The sequence below is a fragment of the Prorops nasuta genome, unplaced genomic scaffold (assembly GCF_024137725.1).
Source record: "Prorops nasuta isolate Cenicafe-Biocafe unplaced genomic scaffold, Cenicafe_Pnas_1.2 PNAS00003, whole genome shotgun sequence".
Lineage (NCBI taxonomy): Eukaryota > Metazoa > Arthropoda > Insecta > Hymenoptera > Bethylidae > Prorops > Prorops nasuta.
Window position 1 is genome coordinate 8,605,275 of NW_027116800.1, and position 13,300 is coordinate 8,618,574.

Consider the following 13,300-nt stretch of genomic DNA (forward strand, 5'->3'; position numbering starts at 1 on the left):
TTATGTTAGTTTATTGCTGTCTACTGCAACGATTTTTGGATAATAATTCATATATTAACTCTTGTTACCACTGGCGCAATAGCATTTTACCCGGAAGGAATGTAATTATCAGCTTCTTCGCCGCTAGGTGACGCCAACACAGATCATCTCGAATTCTCGAGTCAAGGGCTCATATCATGGCAGCGTTATGACCATGCACGGTGCGCAAACGTTTAGGCCGTCCAGGAGCAATCTCTCCCCCTTACCCCTGCTTGTAGTAAATTCAATTATTTTTAGTTTTAGTTTTACCATCACCTGCTCTCTTGTAATTCAATAGAAATAACTAATTTTCAAAGAGTTTCCTTCTTTGAAAATAAATTGCAACCTTATTGTACTTTCTGCACACACACATTTTTAAAATATGTTTCTTTTAGTTTTAAGATAACTGATTTTGAAATTTTAATTTTATTTTTGTAAAATAAAAAATTATTTTTTGAATAATTTATATATATTTTATTTCTTAAAGCTTCGTTATTTTATCTGTAATGTGCTATTGTGATAATTGTTAAACAAGTGATGAAATTGAATCCTGCCTTCAAGTAGCGTAGTTTTGTGAAAATTAAGATTTTATGTAGGACCGCTCTACAATGTCGGTACATATATACGCCTTCCCGTTGACAATAAATCGATGACAATAAACGGAGTAATAACAAAGAAACCTTATATACCCATTGCTACAGTCATGAATGAAAAGTTTAATTTTTAACATCTTCAATCAAATAATGCTAAAATTATTATAAATTAGTGCAGTCAATTTAAGAAAAATATCTAGAAAAAATATTTCAATAGATTTTTTCCCTTGGCTTTATTGCTCTAACGGTTAGAGCAATAAAGCCAGGGGAGGAGGATCTAGTGGGAATCTGGATTGACGTCATTCGATGACGTCAAGCAAGCCCGTGCCAAAAGTGCGCAGGACCCCACACCCATACCAATCTCAGCTCCCCCAACTATCACAAATACAATAACCTTTCTCAACGAATATCCACTCTTTCGTGCTGTTTATCATTTAAATTTTCCATTTTCTCTCCCTTTCAATTTTTCACCAATATATAAAAGCTATTATTCTAACCCTGAAAGATCGATGTAAAGAGAGTTTTAAAATAGCATGATTTGAAGAGCTTTGGAGCTAAACCGAATATATCCATTTCTATGAAAACGTGTATAAGTGGCAGTTATCGGTTAATTTCTTAATATACAGCATATAAACTGGACAACTTTGACGATTGGACAATTAATAATGAAATATTATTTACTTGTTTCTCTATTCAAAGCTGCTTAATTTGTGTAATATTAATTTTAACAAATCGGTTGATAATCGCCACTGATACACGTTTTCATAAAAATTAATTTCTTCGATTTTGATGAAAATCATTTAATTTTAAGTGTACCGTGGGGAAAGCTTGCATCGTTGTTCTTTCTCAACAGATTTGGATTTTCGTTACAATTTCTGGCGCGCGCTTATAAAATATTCCATGCATCGGTATAGACTATATAACGCGCAATCTAATTACGCGCGCGTGTGAGCGTGTGTGAGTAAAGTACCTTGTATCTCACTTATAACATCATGTAAACTACATCAGTTGCAAATTAGCATTGAAGGAAGGCCAGAAGCAATGGAGTTAAATTTCTACCATACAATTTAGTGATTTTCTTATCTAATTATTAGCAACGCTTTATACTGCTCGTACATTATTTCCAATGACACACATTATTTCGTCACTAATCATGTTTCACGAGGCATATTTCTTTTTGCTCACTCATCTGTTTCTTCTTCGTCCGTAGATTCGCTGAGTTGGGGTTCCGTGTATCCCTGACTTGTCCGTTGACGTCCAGAAAATTATTATTATTATTATCGTTTTGATAAGCGCAACGTTATACAGGGTGAGGCTTATAAGATGTCCCGCGGAGCAGAGAAGCTTGAGAACGTTTACCTCTCCAACTATAATAAATAGACATTTTTTCATAGTAAATTTTAGAAAGTCAATTAAATTTCTATTCAATGAACTCTTATAAAAAGAAAGACATTTATTGTAATTACGCGGAAGTTATATAAATTTTTATATACGAAATCTGAGGTACTTCTTAAGTACCTCACCCTGTAGATGTAATATTTTCATTCTTACGAAAAACACCTCAGAAGCAAAATTCAATGTTACTGATTAACCAACAGAAAATTTGTTTTGTAACATCGGGAGACACGATAGTGTCTCGACGTTTAAATTTCTGGATCGATTACATCGATTGATTTTAAATTTTTAAACTAATATTAAAGATTTTAACGCGCGCGCGACAAGTAAGAGCGGAATTAAGATTTTATTTTTTAATTAAATTAATTATTTATATTTGTACTGCATATCGAATATACTATATTTGTGACAAGTTTCTATTTCAGTACCTTTATTTGCGTTCTACTAAAATAGGATGATAAAAATAGTAAAAGCGCATGAAAAAGAAACGAAAGACGTCACTATGCTCCTTATTTTTCGATAAAGTGAAATAAACCGCGTAAAAGTTTTAAAGAAGTATTTTACGAGGAGAAGATATAATCAGAGCGACAGATGAACAAGATAAGCTGTTCAAATACCAAAGACGGAACTGAAAAAATATTTTTGCACAAGTTTATCATCATCCCCATAACAAAAGGCAGCGATAAATTTGACGATTAAATCTATATAATTAGCTTGACAGATCTGTCGAAAAAGCGGAAGTTCAATAGGTCAGAGTTCTAGTCCCTAGATAGGAGAACGAAGATATTCCCATAAATATTTACCTAGAAATTCGAAACAATCTCTTTCTTCAATTCACCCTACTGTTCTGTTTTTATAAAGATGTAGTTTTAAAAAATATCGTAAAAACTAACATGTTCCATACTCCTTTCTTTCTTTTCTCAAAATTAAGGCCCTGATTAGTCAATTATTGTTTTCATACATCACATGCTCTGTTTGTATTATTAGTCGTGAATGAAATTGAAAAAAGTACTGTGCTAATCATGACGCACCGGATCGTCAGATTGTACAGATATTTATGGCAAAGCGCCGAAAATACGTCGATGAAAGGAACCTAATGACGCGTTCGAGCAAAGAAGCAAGGTCAGCTGTAAATGTTACCTGATAATATCACTCAATGTCTAGCAGAACTTACACAATGATCGAGTTAATAATTTACCTCTGTCTCTAAAACTTTGTTGCTTATAGCCAGGAAGGTCTAAAGATGTAACACGATCATTATATTTAACACAAGTACCTACATGCCCATAAACTTTTCAGCCGGAACGAGAGAGCTCGACTTTGAGATAACGCAGCTAATATTTTGCAGGAAGAATAATCCTCGAATTACGTCATGTTTTCCTCTGCATTCTTTAAATGAAAATTTATCACTGACATGAGTGTTGAGGTTTTCACAATTGTTTTCTTGTACGTGGCTCATTCTTAGTGTTTTTATATTTAAGATTTTTTTTATTTGTTTGTAAAAAGAAAGCATTCGTACGCTAGCCGCTGCATCAAAGATAAATTGGACTAATGAAATTCTAATGCGAGAATTCGGCGGAGGAGGGAGGGGGGGGGGCAGTAGACTTTTTCTGACGGATCGATTATTGTACTTGTAAAGTACGGAGGTAAATACGGCAGGACGACCTAAAACCGACCTACGACAAGTGCCTTACTCCGACATTGGATCAACGATAAAACACGAAAAAGAATTGGTATCGTTTTTGCCTAAACTATTGCACATAAGAACGTGTGGTACCACGTGTATATACGTAAGCATACACGATATATGTCGTGGTACTCTACCATTGACGTCAACATTCGAAAAGAAACAATCAGCTCTTGCTTGGCTACAGTAGGTATGAATTACCAGTCATCCTCGATCGAAGAACCTATTCCACGATATATGATAATAATAACGAAAAAGTAGAAAAAACTTGGTGGATTATCTGTAGCAATGGTCATTAGCTATATACATATAGCAATATCAAAGAAAGGACATGCTCCTGCTATCGTATTAGTTTAGGACCATAAACACTCCCTATATTGCAAACTTCACTTTGACCTTTCAGCTCTATCCACGAAATGGACGCGCTCTACCATATATAAGTATAACAAATCCTACGCTGACAAAAGGTCGCAGTAGTACGTACAAAGCTTTTTACCTACATTCGAGAAAATGTTACTCGAGAGCAGAGAAATTAAAAGGGGTTGAGAGAGGCGAATACAATTCACAAACGAGTGCTAAAAATGTTACTAAACGTCGAGAATCTTGTATAATCAGGACCCGCTATGATAGGAAACACGGAATCGCGCTTAGGTAAAAATAATTGAGAGTCGTAGTTATAAAGTGCACGAAAGATTGTAGAGAAAACTCTTCGTCTAATTGCCATATAAGCTCAGCAAAATTTGGTCTAAGCAATCTGGCTTATATTTGGACAAGGAGAACTATGAAAGCAACCTCCTTCTATCAGTTAATAACATGAAATCGGCTAAAATGTGCGAAAATAGGTACACGTAACGTAAGGGAGCTATTCCAAGAAGTTCGTGGATATATGTCTGCAAAATAGGAAATGTGAAAAAGGCCCTTTTGTACGGGGGTGACGTAAAGAAATGGTCGAAAAATCTGCTTTGACGTAGAAAAATCCGTCTGTTTGCCGTGCAATTACATCGAGAAACAATTAACGACTCTTGGTATACGTGGGTTGACGTCAATTGTCGAAGATAACATGCGCACGTGTATACGCGGAGAATCTTGTTGGAGTGGGAAATTTGGTGGATGGAGAGGGAACGAGGAGGGATTGAAGGGGAAGAAAGATGTGGTTTAGCTCTCTCTCTTGTAGTAAGAGACCGGGTAGACGTGGCGGTGGCGGATAGTTGTAACTTAGGACTTGGTTGTGCGAGAGCACGAGCAGAGGGGAAACTAGGGGAATCTGTCGGAGAGTGGAGGGAGGGGGGTAAGAATGGACCGATGACGCTCGAACGTTACGTGGCGTTGGTAGGGCGTAGATGAAGGGGCAGAGGGGTAGTTGGTAAGATGGGTAGTGGGGGAGGTTTATCGAGGCCTAGGGGGGAGAAGAAACGTCAGGGAGCGAGGGAATACTCGAGGGCGCCGACACCACTGGGGGTAGCAAAATGGCCGACGGTCAGTCGGTATCGAACCGTCGTACCATCCGTGTCTATCACGGTTTACCAGGAACGTTCCGAGGAACCGATCCACCAAGTCCATCCTCGATATTTTCTTTCGATTCTCAGATGGCTGCCGATTCTCGGTCTTTCCTGCCAATCGTTACCGGCAGTAAAACTCTTCCCACCTCCCAGAGCCGGCTCCCCGGTTAAAGTAAGTGTCAAGGAACTTGAATTCGGCACGGTTCGATATTTCGTACACCAAGTGCCTATTATACGTGTGTTAAATGCATCTTTATAAAGTACTCAGATTTATCTCTCTTGCACCTTTCAATGCTGATCCACTGGAAATTATATCTTATCGAACGCTACGATTGATTAAGATTTTATAGTGTAGTAGTAAATGACTGACGTCAGAGAGATGAGCGCCTATTGTGCTAACTTGTGTATACTTTTTTAACAATATATCTAAATTTTTCCTACCCTTCGTAAATATAAGGGTGGTATAAAAGGTCCCTTCTTTACTCTTATTTATATTTTTTATATTTTGTATTCAATTTATTTCCACTTGCACACATTTAATGTACAGTTTTCATTAATAATAAAAGATTTATATATTTTAAATATTATAAAAGAATTTGGTTACATTATTTTTTGTTGGCAAAAATAAAAACTAGAATACTCACATTGACTGAATTGTATAGTTCCTACTATGTATAACTATATAAGTAAGAGATATAGAAAGAACAAAAACAATTTTTAAAATCAACTTTTATAGTGAATTTTATTTTTCAGATTACTGTAACTGAAATTTATCATTTAACAAATACAAAAAAGTATTATTAACTACCGAGCCAAAGGAATTTAAGATTAAACCATGGATAGTGTTACGCAAGGCAAAAAACAAATCCGTGTTGGATTTTATGACATAGAAGGCACAATTGGAAAAGGAAATTTTGCAGTTGTAAAGCTAGCCAGACATCGAATTACTAAAACTGAGGTAAATATTATTATTAGCTTTATTTAAAAAAATTATTAATGAACCTCTTCACCCTGCTTATAATAAAGTTTTGATTTGAAAATTTTTAGGTAGCCATTAAAATAATTGATAAGACTCAGTTGGATTCAACTAATCTTCAAAAAGTCTATAGAGAAGTTGAAATTATGAAACAACTGGAACATCCACATATTGTCAAATTATATCAAGTTATGGAGACAAAGAACATGATATATATGGTAAATGAAAATGAAAAAAATGATTACTAATGCTTAAAGTAATGTTGCATTATATCTGTTAAAATTAAATTTTTTGTTTAGGTTTGTGAATATGCAAATAAAGGAGAAATATTTGATTATATTGCACGTTATGGAAGAATGGGAGAGCCAAGAGCTCGTGCAACTTTTGCTCAAATACTCTCTGCTGTTGAATATTGTCATGCAACAGGTGTAGCACATCGTGATCTCAAAGCTGAAAATTTATTGTTAGATTCCCAAATGAATGTGAAGATCGCTGACTTTGGTTTCAGCAATAGGTTTTCACCAGGCGAAAGACTGAGTACCTGGTGTGGTAGTCCACCCTATGCTGCTCCAGAAGTGTTCAAAGGAAAACATTATGCTGGTCCAGAAATTGATGTTTGGGTAAATATTTTATTGTCTTTTAATTTAATTTAGGAGTATTTCTGATTTTGTTTATGAATATTAATTTATTTACAGAGTTTAGGTGTTGTATTATACGTACTTGTTTGTGGTGCACTGCCCTTTGATGGATCTACTCTACAATCATTGAGAGATCGTGTTTTAAGTGGACGATTTCGTATTCCGTATTTTATGAGTACAGGTAAAGTTATTATTTGAATATGAGCCTTTTTTCTTTATCTCAATAAACAAATATATTTTTTGTCCAGATTGTGAAAGCCTCATTCGAAAAATGTTAGTGTTAGAGCCTGCCAAAAGATATACTATTCCACAAATAAAGAGGCACAGATGGATGGCAGGGTCAGTTGATACTATATGCTCAGCCATCACATTGAGAGCATCTCCTTCCATTCAAGAACCAAACGAACAAATTCTTAGACTTATGCATAGTTTAGGAATAGATATCAGTCGTACAAGAGAGGTAAGTTTTAAGCAAATATATGAAATCATTATACATTCAATAAATTTAAGTATGTATATATATATATAAGAATGTATGCCATTTATTTGCAGTCATTAAGAAATAGCAGCTATGATCATCATGCTGCAATATACTTTCTACTACTAGAGAGACTAAAACAGCACCGCATTAGTAACTCAACGAATAATACTTGTTGGTCTTCTGTTACAAGGACAAAAGAAGATAAATATAAATCAAGGTAGATATCAATTCTAGAAAAAAAAATCAGTCAACAAAATACGGTACTTTACTTCCAATCCTGCCAGTCAAAGATTAGGAATCGGGCGCTAATATTAATTTCTTTTCCAGCGATAGCTTAGTTGGACATTATTGACGGGTGTAGCATGAAAATGGAGTTTTTTGTGGCAGGTTGGATTGGAAGCAAGTTGCTATAACTTTAATTTTGGTAAATTTTTATTTCAGTCTTTTACAATTCTTAATTTTATTATAAGTTGTTTTGTTTTCTTTTTTTCAACTCTTCATTACTTTTTTTTAATACTTTTCCTTAATAAATTGATACTCAATCACCAATTAACATCGTCATTAGAAGCTAACTGCTTATTATTTTTTCAGTCCTTGCATTCTTTGTAAGAGAATAGATGGTTATATATGTAATTTTATTTTAGAATACGCGATGAATCAGGCCGCGGAGGAAAACGATTCAGTTCAACAAGTTCATCGACTGATGAAGGTTGCTGTAGTGCCGACGGCGAACTCGACGAAGGTCCAAGTGGCGATGAACTTAGAGAAGCTCAAATTAAACTAGAAGAGCACAGGCTAGGTTTAGATGAGGATATTAATCAACGGATTGATAGTCAAATTGTCAACAAAAGATTAAGCGACTATCAGCAACAATTGGATAGCTCAATTATAGACTCTATTGATGCTCCTAGCCGAGCTGCATTATTTTTCGCTGGAGGTAGCGGTAGCTCATCATCAGAACTTTTCGAATCCAGTTTTGATTCTGGTTGTCCTCCCGATTATTCTGGAGCTAATTGCTTCACAAGTAGCTTACCTTCTTGCACACCACCACCACCCAAAAGTCCATCTCCTATTACTGGTAGAATATCGAGTGTTTCCCAAAGCCGTAGAGCTTCCGATGGAGGTCCGAGGCTTTTATTTTGTCAACAAGGCGGGGGCGATAGATCTACCAAGCAACGAAGCATACAAGGTATTTATAACAAATCAATCTTTCCAGTTTTAACATGACGTAGTTTCCTCAATACTAATGAAAAATGAAACTTATTGCTACAATGAAATTTTTTAGATTCTGGAAAAGCAAAAGGCCATCTCGACCTTGTTCATCTTAGATCACCATCCACCTCTCCACAAAATCAATCACAATTTAAAATTCGCGGGGATTCAGGTACCCAACTGCAGCTTCTAGTTCAACAGCGAATGTTGCAACAAAAACGAAATTTATATCACAAGCATAGAAGTGGAGGTAGTCCAACGCTAATTCCAATTTCCACGAGCTCTGTCAACAGACGAACTGAACATGTCCCACGACAGGATAGTTACAAACTGGCACAACGAACGCAGATCTTGCCGCCTTTATCTCAGGGAAATGTGGACGTTGATTTTGATAGGGAAAGAAAACAAGAAGAAGAAAGATGGAAAAGTTTGCCATCAAGACTGGCAACAGATTGCCAATTGGCTGAACGAACATTATTATGGAGTCAACAGGTAATTTCATAACTATGACTGAAATTCAACTGCAATGCTGTAAAAATACCTGTTATACAAAATTTATTGATCTCAAATGGGCCATTTTTTGCAAAAAACTGTACCAAGTGTATTTTGAAAAAATTGATGAGATTAATTTACTTGTAATTGTATTCAGTAGAGGCAGTAGTTGGCGATTGTTGGATGTTTCTTACTAAAGTCTTACCACCTATACCACCATTAGTTTAAAAATGGTGGGGTAAAATAATAGGCAATAACATATGTCGCTTACTCAATTTGCCTTTGCTGAATATGATAAGTATAAGAATTACCTAATGTCAAGCTTTCCTAAGAGTAATGAAAATTATTACGAATTTGGTCATTTTAATGCTTAACTAAAAATGAAAACGCTCCGTCGACTTTTTTCAAAAAATTGCTGAAATTGGCTCCAAGTCATAACTTTTTATTTATGATTTAGTAAATATAGATATAATTCTACGCACTATATGTCTGAACAAAGCTTAAGAGTCAATGAAAAATGTTTTTGTTAATTTATTATACGCATTATGTACTGATATATTTTAGTATTTATAATTTGTAATATTAGTACCTGTGACGTCTTAGCACTATTTATTTGCTAGCAAATAAACAATTATTTTTCTTTAATTTGCTTACTTTTTTAATTTATTTGCCTTCGCCCCTACACGCACAGATTTCTTCGAAAAATGGACAATTACTTCACTGCTGCATCAATATAATGATGGTAAATTTAATTTAATATAATTTTCTTACATGTGCGTTTTCTGTTAAAATTGCTTCTTAAAAGTCTGTTGTTAATCTTAATTGTACGCATATTTTCGTTGTATTTGTGGGAATTCAATAAGTAATTAGAATGTGAATTCAGGTAACATTGGGTGGTGCATCTTACTTACCACCTGGAAGTGTTGGGGGATTTTTATGGCCAACTGGAAGCAACCCTCATTCAACAATTTTTGAAAATGCAGGAGATCCAATGGAATGAATCTCTTTTTATAGCACTTAATTTTGTAATTTTTAGCCCTTGTATCTAGATTATTAATTAATCTAAAAATACATTTTCGACTTTTAGTTTATTTACAAAATAGCAATATTCGGCCATTTGAAATTAATAAGATCAGATATTCAATTTTCTAGTTTCAAAGGCTGAAAATTTCATACTAGTTGGATGGTACATACATATTGCTTAATGTCAAAGAATATGTTCTATAAATGGTCTAAATAACGAGAAATAGAATTCGAATCGTGACATTTTTAAATTGTTATTAAAAATTGTTATCGGGGTCAATCTTTGTCACAAAGCAAAATGTAAACCCGCCTTATTACACGACTGAATGTGTCAATCAGTCAAATATCCAATTATATCATAGACTGATAATTAAAATTATTAAAAACACCAAAGTCATTTTGATAAGCAAGTGGCATAATTCTTGTCCCAGGAACAAGGAAATAAATTCAAGCGAATCACAGCTTTGAATAGTTGTATTCTTAATTTTAAATCCTCGATTTAATTTTTATAAATACTTTTATATTACAATATACTTCACCGACTTTTTACAGCGATTAATACAATTGATATTTACTACTGGCAATGAGCGACTAACAAAATAGACATGCTCAATTTGAAAATATAGTATTAAAAATATACTAATGTAATAGAAAATATATTAGAGGTTTGGATAAATTGACTGAGAAAAGAAAGACTTAAACCTTTTGCAAGCTTTATGCCACTCAGCTTTTTTAACTTTAATTAATTGAAGAGTGGAAACAAATTAAAAACTATAAACACTAAATACAATTTTTCTTATCCTTTTAAATGATGGTTGAGAAGATATTTACTAGAATTTAATGTAAAAAATGAGATTTTTATTATATCTTTCCACTCTTCACATAAAAATCATGTCTATTAGGAAATAATATAACAATAACAATAATAGTATATATAAATTATAGTATGTAGTAGGTAGAATAAGTGCTGCATTCTGCTAAAATGTTAATAAAAAACTGTTTAATTTGCAATAAGACAACCAATTTTTTCATCTTTGGTTGATTTGTGTTGCTTTACAATTCTGTTTCATGAGCTGTATAATTGGTTACATATTACTATTAAATGAATAAACGAAAAACTGTATTAAAGCTTGTACATTGTGATATTTGAATACAGCACTTTTGAAATCAATTATATTATACATTTCTTAGGCTGTAGTTTGTAGGAAGCAATACCAGCCGCGCACAATTGACAACGATTTTACTATTCAAATTTTCTGCGATTTTTTATTCAACAAAAAATAATCAAATTTCTCTAAAAATGTTTTTATAAGTCAAACAATAGACTCTAAGTTAGCCTAAACAAGCAAAAACTTGTTATTCCTAAGCATTGGGACAATATAATTAACACTCTCAGGAATTGAAATCAAGTTGGACATCTTTACAAACTACAAATTCATATTTGTCTACTAAGGAATAAAAAGTTTTTTTGCAATTAATTGTAGAGATTATTTGTATGTTTTATCCTGTTTATTTAAACAATAATAAATTCTTTTCACTGATTCTTCAAAATTCAGTATTTTTTCTAATTAAAAGTTAAATTTTTTACAATGTAATTTCCTAATATATTTTATAGGTATACTCTACAGTAACTATTCATTATTAATCAAACTTAACATATTGAAGGTGAGTAAAACCAACTCAATTAAGATATATATGCTGTATTATAAATTACATAGAATATAGCATTTCCCATTTAATAGGAGTTGATTTTGCTTTTCCTAAGTTAATTCCTACATTTAATTTAACATCAATCTATAGTATATGTTAATTTAGAATAGAGATAAAGAATCTAAGTTAAATATTATCATGAATAGTTACTTTGTATATCTGTTCAACTATTGCAAAAATTAAATGTGTGCATATAAAATGTAGTCAATAAAAATTTAAGTTAAGCAATTTTCTATTCTTGAATAAAAACATTATTTCACTTTACAATCATTAATATAGAGTAATCAACTATTCATGTAATGGAGAAACTGATTTCTGCAGAAAAATATCACTACCTGTTTTTCTTGCTAAAATTTTTGCTTCTTCAGGAGTAAGCTTTTCATTTTCACTTGGTTTTAAAGGATTATCATTACAATCTAATTCCCCTTTTTCAAAATCTTCCTTAATTTTATCAGCATATATATTATGAAATAAATCATAAGCTGTAAATTCAGAAACTTCTATATCATCTACTTGATATGAAACATACGGTTTTAACTCAAATCCTTCAAGATTTGGAACAATTAATTCAGGTATCATTTCTGGTATTATTTTAAATTGATCTCCAACATAATATCCAATATCCCTAACGCCTCTTTCTACAACAAAATTAAACAATGATTAGCATTTAATGACATATATATAACTATATGCATTACTATATCATTACATACTATCTATCGGTATATCACAATCTTTGTTAGTTCTTTGTTCTTCTTTAAATTGTAAACTTCCCCTTTTATTGTAGAACAAAAATTTATTAAAATTTCTTTTTCCATATCGATTACATGTGGTAGAAATACCTCTTTTTAAAATAATGTATGATGTCATTCTATATTTATAACATAAAAACATAAAATTGCTATTAATAATTATTTAAAACGACAGTATACGTTATTATTTTAATTGCTTAAAATGATTTAAAAGAATCAAACTTTATAGGTTAACTTACATAGTTTATGAATTGAATACTTTTGCCTTGTCTGACAACAGAACTGAAGGCAGGAAAGAAAACCAGCGTCTACCACAGTATGACGTATGTATCGCTGTACCGCACCGGCCACCGCACCGCACCTCCTCCAACGGCTCCAACCACACTCCACTGCACTCCACCCACAGTCCACACTCCACACTCCACACAGGTCTACAGTCTACAGTCTACACTGCTGAGTAGGGCTGAGTAGGGCTAGGGGCGCGCTAGCCGCTAGGGCCGAGGACTGCCAAGTGCCAGACTGGTGTAGTATCTAATATGACTGATCATGAACATAAAATTGCTCATTTTCACCAAAGGAATATCAATTTTTTAAATAAGAGTATTTTGAGCAGATATCGAAAGATACTTTAAAACGGTTTTGTACCAAAAAAATCTCCTCTAATCATGAAGCTAAACAAAATTTTATAATCATGGTGTAAGTCATTTTAAGTAGTACACATTCTTTGTATTTAAAACCGCATGATTAAACAATGAAAATACAAAGCACTTAATACAATTTTCTATTTATATAAATCTTGCATTAAAGGGATATTTGAGGTATAA

General features: G+C 33.2%; 2 protein-coding genes across 3 annotated transcripts; one reads left to right on the forward strand and one right to left on the reverse strand.

The window, feature by feature from the left end:
• The first annotated feature begins 5,172 nt into the window (after positions 1-5,172).
• Positions 5,173-10,857, forward strand: LOC136785599 (MAP/microtubule affinity-regulating kinase 3-like). Of its 2 annotated transcripts, XM_066746735.1 has the most exons (11): positions 5,173-5,364; positions 5,946-6,150; positions 6,240-6,386; positions 6,468-6,788; positions 6,864-6,987; positions 7,055-7,266; positions 7,359-7,504; positions 7,932-8,476; positions 8,573-8,991; positions 9,683-9,733; positions 9,875-10,857. In XM_066746735.1, the coding sequence occupies exons 2-11, from the start codon at positions 6,028-6,030 to the stop codon at positions 9,989-9,991; spliced, it is 2,205 nt and encodes a 734-aa protein (XP_066602832.1). In that variant the 5' UTR covers positions 5,173-5,364; positions 5,946-6,027; the 3' UTR covers positions 9,992-10,857. The 2 variants fall into 2 exon arrangements, with proteins under 2 accessions (XP_066602832.1, XP_066602833.1); XM_066746736.1 differs by lacking the exon at positions 9,683-9,733 and having other exon boundaries at positions 5,174-5,364.
• Positions 10,858-10,997: 140 nt separating this feature from the next.
• mRpL41 (mitochondrial ribosomal protein L41) lies at positions 10,998-13,206 on the reverse strand. Its single transcript, XM_066746737.1, has 3 exons — positions 12,716-13,206; positions 12,438-12,595; positions 10,998-12,362 (listed from the first exon to the last, which is right to left on the reverse strand). Exons 2-3 carry the CDS (start codon positions 12,592-12,594, stop codon positions 12,013-12,015), a joined length of 507 nt encoding a protein of 168 aa, XP_066602834.1. The 5' UTR covers position 12,595; positions 12,716-13,206; the 3' UTR covers positions 10,998-12,012.
• Between the last annotated feature and the right edge of the window lie 94 nt (positions 13,207-13,300).